The sequence below is a fragment of the Suillus fuscotomentosus genome (genome assembly GCF_016647785.1).
Source record: "Suillus fuscotomentosus strain FC203 chromosome Unknown F5891scaffold_135, whole genome shotgun sequence".
Taxonomy (NCBI): domain Eukaryota; kingdom Fungi; phylum Basidiomycota; class Agaricomycetes; order Boletales; family Suillaceae; genus Suillus; species Suillus fuscotomentosus.
Genome location: NW_024539647.1, coordinates 15,770 through 30,558, shown reverse-complemented (window position 1 = coordinate 30,558; position 14,789 = coordinate 15,770). Strand labels below are relative to the sequence as shown.

Here is a 14,789-nt window from a genome sequence, read left to right as displayed (position 1 = left end):
TGTTCGCTTTTCATCGCTGGCTGTTTGACAGTGAATTCCCATTGGGTGGATCGTGGTTTCTTCTCTATCACCACTTGGTATCTATTGTATCCCTTGATAACAAATTGACGAATGTAAAGTTATTTTTTGATCGAACAAGTCAAGCAGGATTTGTACTACAAGAATCACCTCAGCGCGAGGGAACTGAAACAAGAACGATCGTCGGCAAAGATATACAGTAAGGATGGTAGTGCTGAGTACTGAAACTCTAGGTAGTAAAGGGTAAAAGCCCTGGATGCTTGCGTTAGTATGACAGTCCAAGGCTAAGTAGTACTAGCGTGGACTCACGACCCAGTTAAGACTTGACAGTCGGTAAGGAGGTTACCAGAACCTATGCCAAGTACAGTCGGTTAGCTGTGGGTGGCAGTCAGGTGAGTGGTCGGGCACTCGCCTTGGAAATCAGACAGGTAAACCATGTTGTTAGTAAGGTGATATTGGTTCTCTGCCCTCTAGACTACGGGCAGGGAATCCTCACACTAGTTCTACAGTTGCGCTCTTCTCATCATGGCAAGGTGCTGAAGCATCGCAAACCAGTCGCCATTTGGCACGGCGGGGCCAGACGACCACCCTTGCAACCACGCAGCAATTCCACCTAAGAACGTTATAAATATTGTGATGTGTTGCAACTATACAAAATCGTACCCTTCATTGGTCCCGAAGGCCCAAACCCAACTGTGCGGAGAATCGTGAGAAGAGACTCCGGGCCATTGGTAGATAGCATGCTAATCATGATACGCAAGAGGGCCCGTACGAGATTTGGATGCTGCTCGTCGATGTCTCCTGTATCATCATTTGATATCAGGTTGTCAACGAACGGTCGTTTGATCGTGACACACCGATGGTCACAAGCATATGTTTAAGACCAGTTTTGAGAGAACCTGTGAGACTTTTAAGGAGTTCCTCGCTCACTCCGAGCTCGCCAACAACCTGCAGAAAACACTCCTCAAAACGATCAAGAACCGTGTTCATCAGGGAAAACCTCCCGCGAAGATTTTGTAAAATTTTCTGACTTTCTGAAAATACATTAAAATATTCCAAGTCCCTCTACGGATGGGTGAAAATTTATGAAAATCCACACGAATACAACAAAATGATTATAATGTGATTAAATACTAGAATATCGCAAATCACAAGATATGAAAATGAGGAAATGAGACAAAACGTGTAACGCAAAGTCCCTGTGCTATCAGGAATGCCCTACTCATCCCATCGAAATCGATTCGCGCAAATGCTGCTTTCAACTCAGCGGATGCAAAGTCAACCAACTTCAGATCAAGTAGGGAAGAAAAAATCTGGTAGAACACAGTGAGATAGTGCTTGAACAGTTAGAAAAAGATGCACCACAGTAACCACAGCTGAGACCATGGAATTCGGGATCCGATGTTCATAGTAGCAATAATGGCATTGACTGCTGATAAATTTTTAGAAGTATAGTTATGATCAGAGTATTGCGGTGTATCGTAGCACACGTGTCGGAAGATCGGACAGTGGACATGAGTCAAGAGCTCATCCCGATTGGCCGGTGGCCAACGTCTTGGATCAGCACGGCTCTTGTTCGAACGAGGAACGGTGGCCTGGTCCGCCAACGATTTGGATCAGAATGGTTCGAGCTCGAAAATCTTGACATACTCACTTCCTGCGAACAATAAGCAACGACTTTGATCAGCATGGCTCATAACATTCCCAAGTAGTACTTACCTATATTAATCATTAGCAAGAGTTCAAAGTGTTTGGAATTCATATAGCGACATAAGATACCTAGTGTTTGAACATGTTGTGACGGTGCAGTACTGTGTCACAGCGCGTCACGACTGCGGCAGGCGCGACAGAGGACCGCGTCAATTTCACCCGGCTCAAACCTGCGCGGGTTGCAGACACATGCATTTGCATATATTGACACATAGTAAATACTTACATCTTTTTAAAAAAGTGTAAAGCGTACAAAAATTGAGAGGTTCGAACCCGTTCGAACCTATTCACTACCAGCCCGAACCCCGAACCTCTGGAAAGGTTCGGTTCTGAGTCTTGGCCGAACCTTGGACCGGACCATGCGTCCGGTTCGGAAAGGTTCAGGTTCGAACCGAGGTTCGGAACCGGACTGCGGCAGCACTATTGGCTCGAGGACTATGAATAACGCAGTCGAGGTTGGCTTCCAACTTCCTGGAAGCATGTCAATAATATTCGTAGTCTCCAATCCGAGCACCATACCGGAAGGCTGCAGTAGGATTGCCACCGAACATAGGGCTAGCAGTGAGGCCCAAGACCATGGGATGTTCATCCTGCTCAGTCGTCACACTAGAGCCGTGGACCACGGGGAGGCGGGTAGGGAGGAACCAGGAATCAACCACATGACTCACCTGCGCGCCTCAGAATGCAGTGGCCCGGCTCTGGCCTGAGCTGCAGCTCGAGTAGGGAATTTGCGATTCTGACAGTGAGCATGAGCGGGTCGCTGTGCATCAGTAAATTCACGCATTGCTTGACTTCCTTTTTCGAGACTTGCCGCCGGTCAATAAATATTATTTACCACTTATTTACATTTATTTGATTGAGTGTCTTAGTCGAAAGAAAGCGCGTGACAAACAAGCGCGATAATGCGCAGATAAGCATCAAAAGGACACACATTTATTTCAAGGCACAAAACTACAGTAAGTGGTGCAAGTGTACTTATAAGTATGACGTATTGACGAGATCTCGTTAAGTAAATGGCAGCTTCAAAGTCTTTTGATAGCGTGCGAGGGAGGAAGCGCCAATGGATCGATGTTGCGATCAGGGCGAATGAGGCGATTCGGGCTGAGGCGGAAGCAGAGGAGGCAGAGGCGAATGCGGAGGTGCCAAAGGGCCTTTGGGAAAGGGTGAAGGGGTGGATCGGCGAGAGGAATCGAGACGGAACGAGTCGCTCGTGATTCCAGCCTAAAGTGAGTCCTAGGATGTCTCTTAATCAATGAAGACTTACCTGGTCCTCATAGTGTCGTTTTCGCGACTTTGACCCGCAAATATTCACCGTCAGCGTTGTATCAATGTATAGTAGATAGAATAAACACGTACCTTCGCATGCCCCATTGTGAACTCGACCTCGACACCCAAGTCTGACGCTGGAGTACTACGACCAGGCGTATCGGTTTCCTTGAGAAGCTTGTTGGCAGCGCGTCGTTCTTTCTTGCCACGGGCACGATCGACGAGTTCCTGCAAATCTTCACCGTCCTCCACAGCCTAACATCCCGATCAGCATGCATGCATCGCGACATCCTACTAGACGTACCATCGCCCACTGCTCATCGCTAAGACCATTGTTATAATTGACGACATTACGACGACGCTGACCATGGCCCTGGATAGCATCATCAATCTCCTTCGGCTCGAACAGTTCATCCGTCTGATAGCATTCAGGCAGCTCTTCAAGCTGCATGAGCGGTAACGACGGCTTCCCCCTGTTGCTGATCGCACGCCATGCGTCCAACGCATCCCGTTCTCGCTGAAGATCCATCGTGCGGAAAATCTCATTGAGTTCATCGTCATTCATGTCACCGGCCTCTTCGTTCTCCTCCTCTTGATCTGCTTCGAGGATGGACCGCTGCATACCACTCATTTAGCTATTCGTTATGTGAGAGAGCTGCTGCAACACCTACCAGGAATTCTTCCTGCTCTTCCTATGTTGATTTGTTGTCGAATCGACCGGCTTGGATGACCTTGTCGTCGATATCGAGCTTGTACCGCGCACGAGCATACATAGCTTCTTCGACACTCTTCCCTGTGATGAAACGGAGGATTCGGACAGCCTTTGTCTGGCCGATACGGTGAGCACGATCTTGAGCCTAAAGATCAGCATGGGGATTCCTGAGACATCATCATCAGTACGTCTTTCCAAACGATAACCAGAAGCTTATTCACCAGTCACTATCAAAGCTGCAAACCTATGCGTCAGCATAGAGAACAACTCGACCGCAAGAGACAACGCACATGATGCCATCACCCCATTTTGTGCGATACAGTGCATCATCTGGCTTGGTATCGGGATGAATTTGGAGCCTGCCTTCCCAGAGAGCAGCAGAGGACTTTGAGGGATCATAACGAGCAGGGTCAGACGGTGTACCGCGTGATTGTGGTGCCCAGCCAGCTCCGATGGAAGATGCAATAAGCGTCGGTATCATAGTCATCAACGAGGGGCTAGAAAAAATTAAGGATTCCATCTCACAAACTAAACATCAACACATACAGAGGAACACGTTTATCTTCGTGCAGTCTAGCCTGATGGCTCTTCACAACAAATGAAGACGAGTGAAGTCGCCCGCCCTGCAGGTTAGCGAACGTGGCGAGATTGTCACGCAAAAGTTCAATCACAGAGTTCCATTCAACATCTGGGCGAACTTTGAGAAGACCGCCTTCGGGTTTGGGGAGTAAGCGCATCATGATGAAGAGGCGTTCAAAGGGTCTGTTGGGCAGTAGGTGGATGAGCGTGCCCAAGGGGATGGATACGAAGCCGAGGGCAAGTGAGATGCCCCATTTACGACCAGCAATACGTGTCACCTGGAATGTGGTGCCACCGATGAACACGATGACCACTTGAACAGCGATCTCTGCAAACCAGCCGTGAGGGTAGTCCAGGTATAACATGACTCGACTCACCGATGAGAGTAATGGCCATGAAGTACCAATTGTTAAGCATGCCTTCAAAAATGTTGAGCTTCCGGTCCAGCCTTCGTGAGTTCACCAAGTTGAATATCTGAGCGAAGACAAACGCATTGAAGACGAGAGTCTGGACAATGGTGGCATTCCCCGACGTGTCTGCATAGCCCAAAATTGTGATGCCAAGGAAGTGGAATAATAGGATGACGGTGATCCGGTAGACAGACCGGATCAAGATCTGCTTCTCGATTCCGATCAATGTTAAGTTCTAGGCGATGACGTCGTAGGGCACCTAGAACTAAATGAGTATGTCGAAATATCACTGAAAATATACCTACATCGTCAATCGCAGTGCCTTGCATCCCTGGTGGTGGCCAAGACGGAAAATCCCTATAGCACAGGGTGATAGTCCGCAGAGTCTGATTTGCGTAGAAAATGATAGTCCTCGTCATGTTCTCTTGCGAGACGCCATCGATATCTGCCACCTCGACATCGTTGGACTCGGTACTGGGGCGAGAGCTCCCATTCTGTTCTACGACAACGTGGCTGCTGCACAACTTTGTCAAAATCTCGCTAGCACCCTTGACGTAGAAACGCACCCAAGTTCTTTCGCAAAGTTCAAAAGTGCCGTCTCCGTCTTGCTTCCCACAAACACACGCTTCCCAGTCTCCTTCTCCTCGTCCTCATACGCAGTAGAGTTAACAGCGATGGCCGCATTAAACAGCGAAAGAAGTGGCCGGCTCAGAACGGTGTTGAGCATTGATTAATCGATGCTGAAATCGTCACACAGGGTATTCGAACCAGAGCTCCTGTGTGGGCTTGCGACCACGGATATGACGTTGCGGGTGAGAGTACCGGTCTTGTCGGTGCAGATGATGGAAGAGTTGGCCATCGTCTCGCAGGAGCCCAAGACGCGCACCAGGAGGTTTTCTTTCGTCATCCTCTTGGTGGCGAATGCCAGAGCAAGAGTTACAGCCAGTGGGAGACCTTCTGGAACGGCGACTGGATATTGTCGTCATGCAATGTCCTAGGACCTGAATATTAGCAACGGACCAAAAATTGAACTGAGGACCCACCTATGTCATCCAGTCAGGACGCTATCTCGAACGCGTGGTGATCAGCGTATTTGTTGACGTAGAATGAGCCGAAAGTATCAAGAGACTGATAAAACTTGAGGGAGGGAGGAATGTACTCAGAACCGTAGATGGGTATCAAGTGGGCTGCACGGAAGACCGTCTCGATATGAATGACAGCAAGGTCCCTCGAGCTGTCCTCATGAAAACTTGGAGCGACCATCCACATGCCAGTATCTTCATCAGGACAGTCACCAATCTTCTCAAACCATTGTATGAGAGCGCATGGATATACTTCCCAGTCGTGCTTGAAAGAAAAGAAGCATATGACTCTCGCAACTTCGAGTCCTCGCATCCCTTCAGCATCTGAATCAGTGTTAATGAACACACAATCATTGCGCGGGTACTCGTTCCGCCAGAGTGGACATGCACGGATATGCTCACGTCGCATGCCGCCAATGCCACTCAGATCACTGGGAGCATAAAACGTTGCGGCAGCAGAGTTGAAGACCTGAAGCTTGCCTTCATGTCGAGGCAAGCCGGCAGCTGGGATATCTTCGGGGTTGCGGGCATCATCTGGGTTGAGCTGAGAGAACAGGAAGTACCGAATGAGGCGTCGTAGATCTGGAACAGCGACTTCATGTGCTAATGCTGCGACTGTCTGTGCCCGTTTTCTTTCTGTGTGATACAGTGGTGAGGATCAAGTTTAAACACTGCAGGAGGTTACTTACGGGGAGTTCTCGCGAGTGCTACAGAAGCAAGTACCGTTGGACCATCAACAATTTCGCCATCGTCCATGTCTGGTTGCGGTTCAATGACGGGGGCATCTGGTTGCGGTTCATTGTCAGGGGCATGGGGTTGTGGTGCCATAGCGGGGGCAACTTGTTCGTTTTCATCTGCCGTTGTACATTACCATTGAATATGCGAGAAATTCGATAAAGAAATTTAAACAAACTTACCAAGAGCAGCTAAAGCACTCGACAAAATAGTGCCAGTGAGCATCCCTCGCGCATCAAAGTCCACGCGCGATGCTGCAAGTTTATCAAGGCGCTGATTGGTCACAAGCATCTGACCAAGAGCATTGTGCCTGCTCGACCACCGCCAAGGCTCCTTTACTGCCTTGATGTGCTTCGATTCTGTGATCGATGAGCACAGTCCGTTAGGGGCACCGAAGAGTCTGATCATGTCCACGTAATGAGCCATCGAGTGCTGACGGGGGAGTGAGAAGGTGGGAATGACGGTATCGAATATCTTGCGATAATGATGGAAACGACGAAGTGCGTCTTGAATCTGAATCAAGGTATCTTCGGTAATGATGTTGCGCCGGACAAGATAGCAGAATTCTAACAATGCGCGAAACGCACGCACCATGTCTTGAGGTACGTGACCTTCGATAGCCGGAAGAAATACCTTCATGAGCGCTTTGGAATCATCGCCCGTCCATTGTTTAAAATCGCGGCCTTGAGGAAAACGTCGTAGACCAGCAAATGATGCTACAGCAGCAACTCTGGCTTATTGTTAAATAAAATTGTTGAGTAAATGAATAAGTTGACATACCTGCGATCTATGTCGCTCATGATCTCCTCTGATCGTTTGGTCCCGTGTACGGCCTTGAGGTACTTTGATACCCAATCAACGAGATGGTCTTTGAAGGCCCCTTTAATGAGCTGGTGGAGAAGGTCAAACGACAGCAACTCATGAATGTCAGCTCGGGGGAAGTCATTAGTGAATGGCTACACAAAATAGATTAGTCTGGTATTGAAGAGCGGCTTGTTCCACTCACGACGAGATCACCAATAAGACCAAATTCATCCCACAATACATCTGCGTGTAGCTCGTTGATCAAGAAATCAGTAAACTCGCGGGTGCGGTAGATGCCACCACCATCAAGGTTTGTGCGAACTGCAATGCATCTACACAAATTGTTAGTGTGAATGGATACTGACTGCAAGTGCCAATACTCACTTCGGGCACCAATGTTTGACAACACAGGATAGCACGAGTTGTTCCTCGTAATCCGCTATGTAGGGTCCTAGACTATATATAACGCGCCGGAAATGACCATCTCCACAGCGCACGACCTCATACGTGGTCATAACAGGTCTGAGGCTGGAGAGAATCACGGATAGCGAACTGTGGAATAGCTGGCGGCGAAATATCCGAAATGCGTCATCTTTAGAATGACTCCTGTCAGCTGAAATGCAGATCAGATGACGGAAAACGAAATTTAAAATATGAATATACGTACTTTTGGGTATGGCGAGGAAACCAATGATGACAAGAGCATCACGGTGCGCGCGTCGCACGTTGTTGCGTACATTACCGATCGAGGCGTAGAGGGGATAGTATTCGTTATTACCAGTGCCCACAGAGACAGTAGTTTTGTCACTACCGAGAATAATTGGGACCAAAGCGGATCCGTGTGTTTCTGGATCTTGTGATATGGTGTCCTTGATGAAATATTAGCTATACTATTTACGAGCGATATCAGAAAGAGATGGAAGACGTACTGCTTGTTTCCATGCCCAGTCTCCGGACATGAAATCTTTCCATCGGCGTGTGGCGTCCGATGCATCGTATTCACGATATGGTACATAGTCGATTTCGTCCTTGTAGTCAGGGTTAGCGATGATATTGTGCGCCATTGCGCGGGGGTCCCTATACCAGACCTCGAATTCATTGTCCATCCACGGTGGGGCAACCTCAGGTCGTTCTCCTGTATATTGAGCAGAGAAACACTGCCAAGGGACGTCACCAAGCTGCGTCGCATCTATGACATTGTGCAGATCTTTGTGATCAGCAAATGGAGGGGTGTTGTGGTGTTTTGCGAGAGTCGCGGCCATTAGGTCACACAAGAAATCCAAATTTCTTGCCGACATATGACATTTTTTGAATGCGAACTCTGCCGCCTCAAACTCGATCCTAGTGCGATATGGGCTCCAATCATCAGGAGCCTTCAATGGCACAGGAGTCGGAGGGGTGCCATATGGCAGAAATGTCCCATCAGCCGCGCATGGTCGTCCTAAGCGTACATTTGAGTCAAAAACGGAGTACTCAAACTTGAATGAAACTTACCATTTAATGTTGAATGGTATGTGCGATAGCAACGCTCGCTCGCGTCAGTAAATTCTGCATCATTGTGTACATCCTCTTGAATTGGATCAGGAAGTATGGGAGATGATGGCCGGGGTGGAGGTGAAAAATCCGGAGGGGGCAGTGAGAAATCTCGAGGGCGGGAGGGTGAACAAGATGGCCGGGGATGATCCTGAGGGGACGGTGCTGAAACAGGTAAAGTTGGGTGAAGCGAGCGCCTGTGTTGTGTAAGACCTGACTGGTTTCGAAACCAGCGTGAACATCCTGGAACTGGGCATGGAAGCTGAAGCAGGTGGTGAGCACGACGGGGAGGCATGTGTGCTATGCTGGATGTTGACGAAGGTTCTGAAGGCTAACCGTTAGATTCAAGGTTTGGGGTGCAACCGTCCATAATCACCAGTACCAATGTGACAAATTTGATAATGGAGGCCAGATTTGGGGCTCGGACACGAGCAAACTGTACCGAAAAAGCTTTCTACACTGGAAAAGCGGTGGTATACCTCAGTCTCACTGCGCCAACAAACAAAAACTAGTACTAACGGTGCGGGGAGTGTTAGTAGACTATCTCCTCGTCGGAAAGGTGTCAAAGAACCATGACATTGATGTCTCACAGGCAAAGCGTTGGACTGATATTATCCGGAGTGCCTGAAAAATGGTAGAGACTCCCAATATTAACGGCGACTGCAAAAGATCGCGCTAGTATATTAGTGGGTACGTCAGAGCAAAGTAGGGTCATATGTATGAATTCAGAGTCAGCTTAGGCTACAATTTTTGAAGAATTGTGACGAAACTTACCTTGTCGTCCGCCACCACTGGTTGGGTATTCTCGTTCTCCAGCCTCCCAAACCTTCCATCAATACCATGTCTCAGCTTGCCAGCGCGGTTCCGAGGCGTGTGGCGACTCGAGCTAAAAATGCAACTCAGCACCCAGGATATATCCTGACCGGGGGCGAAGGCCACACAAAGAGACGTACCAAAGCTCAAAAGGCCGCTGACGATCAGCGTGTAGAGGAGGAAAAGAGGGCAAGTGAAATGGCTGTTCATGAAGGACATAACCGCATTGCTGTATTTCAGAAAAAAATGGAGACAGACCAAGCAGCCGCACGTGTTGATGCGCCAAAGCCTACTCGTCCCCGCCCACGCCCACGCCCCGTAAAAAAGGCTGTAAAAGTCATGGAGACCTCCAACTTGACTATGGCCGAAGATAAGGCCGTTAGCGCTAATGGCAAGGGTGGTGGGGCTAGAGGTAAATTAGCAGCCGGTGCTAACGTCGACCATCCTGGGAGTGATGCAGAGGAAGAGGTGCGAGTGCCGGGGTCACGCAAGAAGAAGGAGAAGAGGAAAGTGTTACCAGTGAAGACGCCAGTAAGAGATGCAATCGAAGCAGCGGGTCTTATCGATGAATCAACGATGGCACGTGATGACGATAAGAAGTCTGCTGATGTGTAAGACGTTTGCTTCTCAACTATGTTGCACCATCTCACTGAAACGGCTCTTTTCTTCTTCAATTTAATGGTGCATGATGATGATAGCACTACATCAGGTCCTCAAAAATTTGGTTTTGCTGTCCAGCGTATCCCGGGTTGGAGGACGGAAGTTCCCGCTGCCAGTGTTGGTTCTAAGCCATCCTCCAACGCATTGAGGAAAAGACCATCTACGATGCCTTCCGACTTCTCCAGTACTGCTCCCTCTTCCAAACTTACCATGGGGAGTACTATCAGTAGCGGTGGTGCCCCACTCACGCCCATCAATACTATCGCCGATGCTGGGGCTGACAACGTGGCAGATCGTTTTACGACCCTGTTTGCAGACGATGATCTGGCTGAATCAGTTGAGCGCTCTCAAGCCCTTGCCCGTATGTCCAAACCAATAGCTGCTCAGGTGAGTTTAATTATCTAGTTCTTTCTTATGTATTAACCGCATCACCAGGGCGTCAAGATTTATTCTAAGGTCCCTGATACTTCAGTACGAACAAATCAATCCCATCGCAATGCCAATTTGACTCCTCGACAGATCAACGCAATTCAGCCTGACGTTTCCGACGATGAAATGAATGTTGAGGCGACCCCCCCAGTAGTAGCTTCCCTCGTTAACTATGGATCCGACACTGACATGGAATCTGATCTCGAGCCTCCTCCTTCTACACAGGTCCCCCGAGGATATTACGATGCTGATATCCGTCGAGCTGCAGCTCTCGCTCGAACTTCAACATCCCACTCTACCATTCTGGCGACGAGTGTCAAGCGCAAACTCGCAGATATGGAGGATGGCCTGACCGATGATGACGCGATTGAGGATGCCCTGCCTGAGGACGACTTGCTCGAGGACGACGTGATCGAGGACGACGTGATCGAGGACGACCAGATTGGGGACAACTTCATGGTCGATGATGACTTCGTCATCGAGGAAGATACACCTTCATCCGATGTTGAATTTGTGGGGCACAGCAAACCTGTGGTGGTCAAGACCGAATCTGAACCAGTGTCCTTGCGGGTCACATCTGCGGTAGTAAGCTTCGGTTATTAATATTCAAATCATACTAACTACGAATCATGTAGACTAATGTTGGCGTCAAGCACAAAGCTCCTGCGGCTAAGCGGACAAAGTCTTCCGTCACACATACTCGCAGTCTTTCCAGTATCTCGAGTGCTACTTCTGGCGCCGTGTCGAACTCTGTCGAGGTGGAGATTCTCCCCCGTTCTGCTTACAGGATCAAGAACCTTCCTGGAGGTGCTCGGGCAGTGGCTAGATGAAGTGCAGTATTCATCCCCACTCTCATTTTTGCGATCGGAGATCAAGATGAGGTCTGGGCTTGGGCTCTTCCCAAGTTGGAGGCAGTTCTCTGCACTACTGTGCAGGACACCTGGGACGCGGTGTACAAGGACATACCGCACAAGGTGACTACTGATGGGCCTGTCATGGCATTAGTAAGTGATCTTTGATGCAATTCGTATCTGATCGTTCTTGTTTCTTCTTAGGCCACCCAGCGGCTATCAGAATGGCGCAATGGCATGGGCACTACCGCTGTCACCGCACTCACACACTTCATGTCATTACAGGATGATGTCCAGACCGACCAAGACCGCGAAGATTTCGCAAACAACTTACTTTTCAAACTAGGGTTCTTATATGGTAGCATCACGGAGGACGGACAATTCAAGAAACCCTTTCAGTCGGAACTCCTTGTTCAAGTCCTCGTACAGCACAGGTGTGCTACCTGGGGCGCCATTGAGAGCCACAGGAAGGTCACGCATGCGAAGGGCGCTCTTAGCCTCGCCACTGCGGCGGCATGTACATTTACCCCCTCATCATATCGTGACTGACGTATTTATCAGATGGAACGCGCCCTCAAGATTATCGGCCGTGACAAGACGCTCATCAGTGAACTGGAGGTCAACAGTAAAGGCAATGCTGTCAAAGTCCCCCACAGTATGAACAAAGCCTCAGGCAAGATCAGCAACTCTCGAAAGGCCTTTTCCGACACCAACTTTGGTGCGGCAACCAGGGGCTATATGAAGTCCATCAATCGCCTCGACGAGTCGATCCTCCAGGACGTCTGGGGCCGCACGAAGGAGATCGCTGCGAGGAGGCGTGGTGCGCCCCCCACTGTGGAAGAAGATTCTGAGGATGAGCGCGCACTCATCTTTGATACCTGGTACTGTCCTTTTCTGTCACTTTCTAGTGTCCCAACTGACGGATTTCGGTGCTACTTTCTGTTTTATAGAGTTGTACTGCCCCTTCCTCTCGTCATTCATCATCGCTGTTCCCTGCTTGTTTGTTCACTGTTGCCCGCCGCGCGCATGTTAAATGTCTCGTTTTCGCTACTTACCAGTACTTTCATATTGCTTTCTCTCCTTTTTGTCTCGCTTAATATACAAATGCAATGATATACGGTTATTTTTGTCTTGAACAAGTGCACAATAAGTGAAATAAGTGAAATAAGTTGCTACAATTTACACTACTTGCACGACTTGCACTGCTTGTATTGTAGGAATAATTGAAAATAATTGCTCAAAAAGCGAAAATAAAGGTAGAAAAGTAAAATTCAAGAGGAGGCATCTACTTATCCAACTTATATGCCTTGTGGCAAGTGGATGGCAAGTGGGTGTCGCCATTTTTGCGAGTGACTTTTCCGCTCCTTTTTGGGATTTTGACCGGCGGCAAGTCTCGAAAAAGGAAGTTAAGAAATGTGGGAATTTACTGATGTGAAACCAGGATTCAACTACATGACTCACCCTCAGAATGCAGTTTTGAGCTATGTGTATGCTCCAAATTGAGCCTGTAGCTGGGAGAGATCAGGAAGGCTGGTTGGACCGCCAAAAAGAAGAGAAAAAAAGGAATCCTACATAGACACCTGGTTTGAATGACCACGCACAGATGAATGCGACAACAGAATTCAGACGCCCGCTCGGAGCGAGACTTAGCTCTGTGGTGGTGATGCCTCTCACCTAGAGTCCCCAACAGTAACCGTAAGGGAGAATGAAAACATAAAGAAAACGACGTGACAGGGTGTGCAAGTGGTTGCCGCGGCTCGTGTAAGTTGCAGAGTGAAACATGAATATTTGAATGAGTTCATTGAAATCAACCGTGGGAGCCCTGTGATTAGTAATTAAATCGTTGGTGGTTCGATTTTCAATTTCTCAATTTACTTGTTGTCGCTGAGGCTAAGGCCCTTCGAGCGAGCTCTATGTAGCCAGCAGCAGACACCTCCGAATTCTCCCTCCCACCTGTTTAAATATATCCCCGTTCTGCATTGCGTGAACTCTACATTTTTGATATACTAGTAATTAGTTACATATCTCATGGCAGGTTCAACTAGAGCCCTGTAGATATCTTTTTCAGTGCATTCACTGACTGCGTTATGGATGTGACTATTTATCAACTATTTACAAGCTTTTACAAAAATTTGATGAAAGTTTGCCATAATTCTCGAGAATTGTTGTCACATTTTCAAAATTCCCGTGGGAGGTTTTCCCTGATGTTCATCATGGTCATGCGCTTCTCATGACCAGAAGCTTCACCAGGTGGTGGAAACTGTTCTTTGAGCTCTTCAAATAGGACACTGAAGGTGTTTACAAGGTTATTTGATATAGTGTAGAGAGGAATGCCACATTGTTCTGCGGTTTCTTTGACGACTTGATACAGTGTCGTGGCTGTGCTGGCGACGCTATCCACAGACTCCCTCAATTCTGCCATCTTGTCAGAGGGACAGAATTCCTTGGCATGCTGGAAGAATTTGTCTGTACACCCCTGGATATCTGAACCGAAACCAGCAGCCTTGTCCCAACAAAACTTTCCAGCATTTGGAAAGTGCGAACCACCGTACAGCATGTGGCGTATCAGTGAACCGGTGAAGAAAGTAGAAAGCCATATATCACAATATATAGTACACAATCGCACACATCAGCATAATTCTGCCATCGGTCATTACATTATCATGTTTGACCTTGTAGAGGAAAGAAGCGTTTTTCATTTTCTTATATCTGCTTCCGATGTCAAAGCTACTCAGGAAAAACCTCCTTCTCAAATTGGATGAAATGCGATCCAACTTGCACAAATCTGCAAGAATTTGACGATTTGGCAATCTGTTCAATTATTTTAATCCCTTTCAAATTTTCGTAAATAGGATCTCAATTCACGACAATACTAGCACATTATTTTCAGGCAGCTTTTCCAATTCAATTAAATGATATCAAGCAAATTCCATTAAATTTTAAATCTGACATAAACAGCGAACATCTATCTATCTATTATAGATGAGAGCGAGTGAGAGATATGTTGTTGTGTCGTCGTTGTATTGTCGTCGTTGTGTCATCGTTGTATCCGTCGTCATCATCGTTGTGTCGTCATTGTTGTGTTGTTGTGTCATCGTCATCATCGTCTCGTCGCATCGCATCATGTCGTCGCGTCGTCGTCGTGTCATCGTCATCTCGTCGCATCGCGTCGTCGTTGTCGTCTCGT

At 48.1% G+C, this 14,789-nt stretch overlaps 8 protein-coding genes across 8 annotated transcripts; 1 reads left to right on the top strand and 7 right to left on the bottom strand.

The window, feature by feature from the left end:
• Positions 1-521: 521 nt before the first annotated feature.
• F5891DRAFT_1197906 (uncharacterized protein) lies at positions 522-1,008 on the bottom strand (the record flags this gene model as incomplete). The annotated part of the gene is made up of 3 exons (XM_041368559.1): positions 522-631; positions 682-819; positions 876-1,008. The coding sequence occupies 3 exons, from the start codon at positions 1,006-1,008 to the stop codon at positions 522-524; spliced, it is 381 nt and encodes a 126-aa protein (XP_041217895.1).
• A 2,678-nt stretch (positions 1,009-3,686) lies between these two features.
• On the bottom strand, positions 3,687-3,851 carry F5891DRAFT_964597 (uncharacterized protein; the record flags this gene model as incomplete). The annotated part of the gene is made up of 1 exon (XM_041376107.1): positions 3,687-3,851. A coding segment is annotated over one exon (165 nt), but the record flags the coding sequence as incomplete, so codon positions are not given.
• Positions 3,852-4,449: 598 nt separating this feature from the next.
• F5891DRAFT_928634 (uncharacterized protein) lies at positions 4,450-4,906 on the bottom strand (the record flags this gene model as incomplete). The annotated part of the gene is made up of 2 exons (XM_041373919.1): positions 4,450-4,613; positions 4,663-4,906. Coding segments are annotated over 2 exons (408 nt in total), but the record flags the coding sequence as incomplete, so codon positions are not given.
• A 354-nt stretch (positions 4,907-5,260) lies between these two features.
• F5891DRAFT_889116 (uncharacterized protein) lies at positions 5,261-5,425 on the bottom strand (the record flags this gene model as incomplete). Its single annotated transcript, XM_041373257.1, has 1 exon — positions 5,261-5,425. A coding segment is annotated over one exon (165 nt), but the record flags the coding sequence as incomplete, so codon positions are not given.
• A 57-nt stretch (positions 5,426-5,482) lies between these two features.
• Positions 5,483-5,665, bottom strand: F5891DRAFT_931077 (uncharacterized protein; the record flags this gene model as incomplete). Its single annotated transcript, XM_041373958.1, has 1 exon — positions 5,483-5,665. A coding segment is annotated over one exon (183 nt), but the record flags the coding sequence as incomplete, so codon positions are not given.
• An 86-nt stretch (positions 5,666-5,751) lies between these two features.
• F5891DRAFT_964570 (uncharacterized protein) lies at positions 5,752-8,578 on the bottom strand (the record flags this gene model as incomplete). Its single annotated transcript, XM_041376106.1, has 7 exons — positions 5,752-6,392; positions 6,713-7,242; positions 7,293-7,468; positions 7,519-7,648; positions 7,701-7,929; positions 7,984-8,185; positions 8,246-8,578. The coding sequence occupies 7 exons, from the start codon at positions 8,576-8,578 to the stop codon at positions 5,752-5,754; spliced, it is 2,241 nt and encodes a 746-aa protein (XP_041217890.1).
• A 3,585-nt stretch (positions 8,579-12,163) lies between these two features.
• F5891DRAFT_915393 (uncharacterized protein) lies at positions 12,164-12,472 on the top strand (the record flags this gene model as incomplete). The annotated part of the gene is made up of 1 exon (XM_041373695.1): positions 12,164-12,472. A coding segment is annotated over one exon (309 nt), but the record flags the coding sequence as incomplete, so codon positions are not given.
• A 1,306-nt stretch (positions 12,473-13,778) lies between these two features.
• On the bottom strand, positions 13,779-14,159 carry F5891DRAFT_1197903 (uncharacterized protein; the record flags this gene model as incomplete). Its single annotated transcript, XM_041368558.1, has 1 exon — positions 13,779-14,159. One exon carries the CDS (start codon positions 14,157-14,159, stop codon positions 13,779-13,781), a length of 381 nt encoding a protein of 126 aa, XP_041217888.1.
• Between the last annotated feature and the right edge of the window lie 630 nt (positions 14,160-14,789).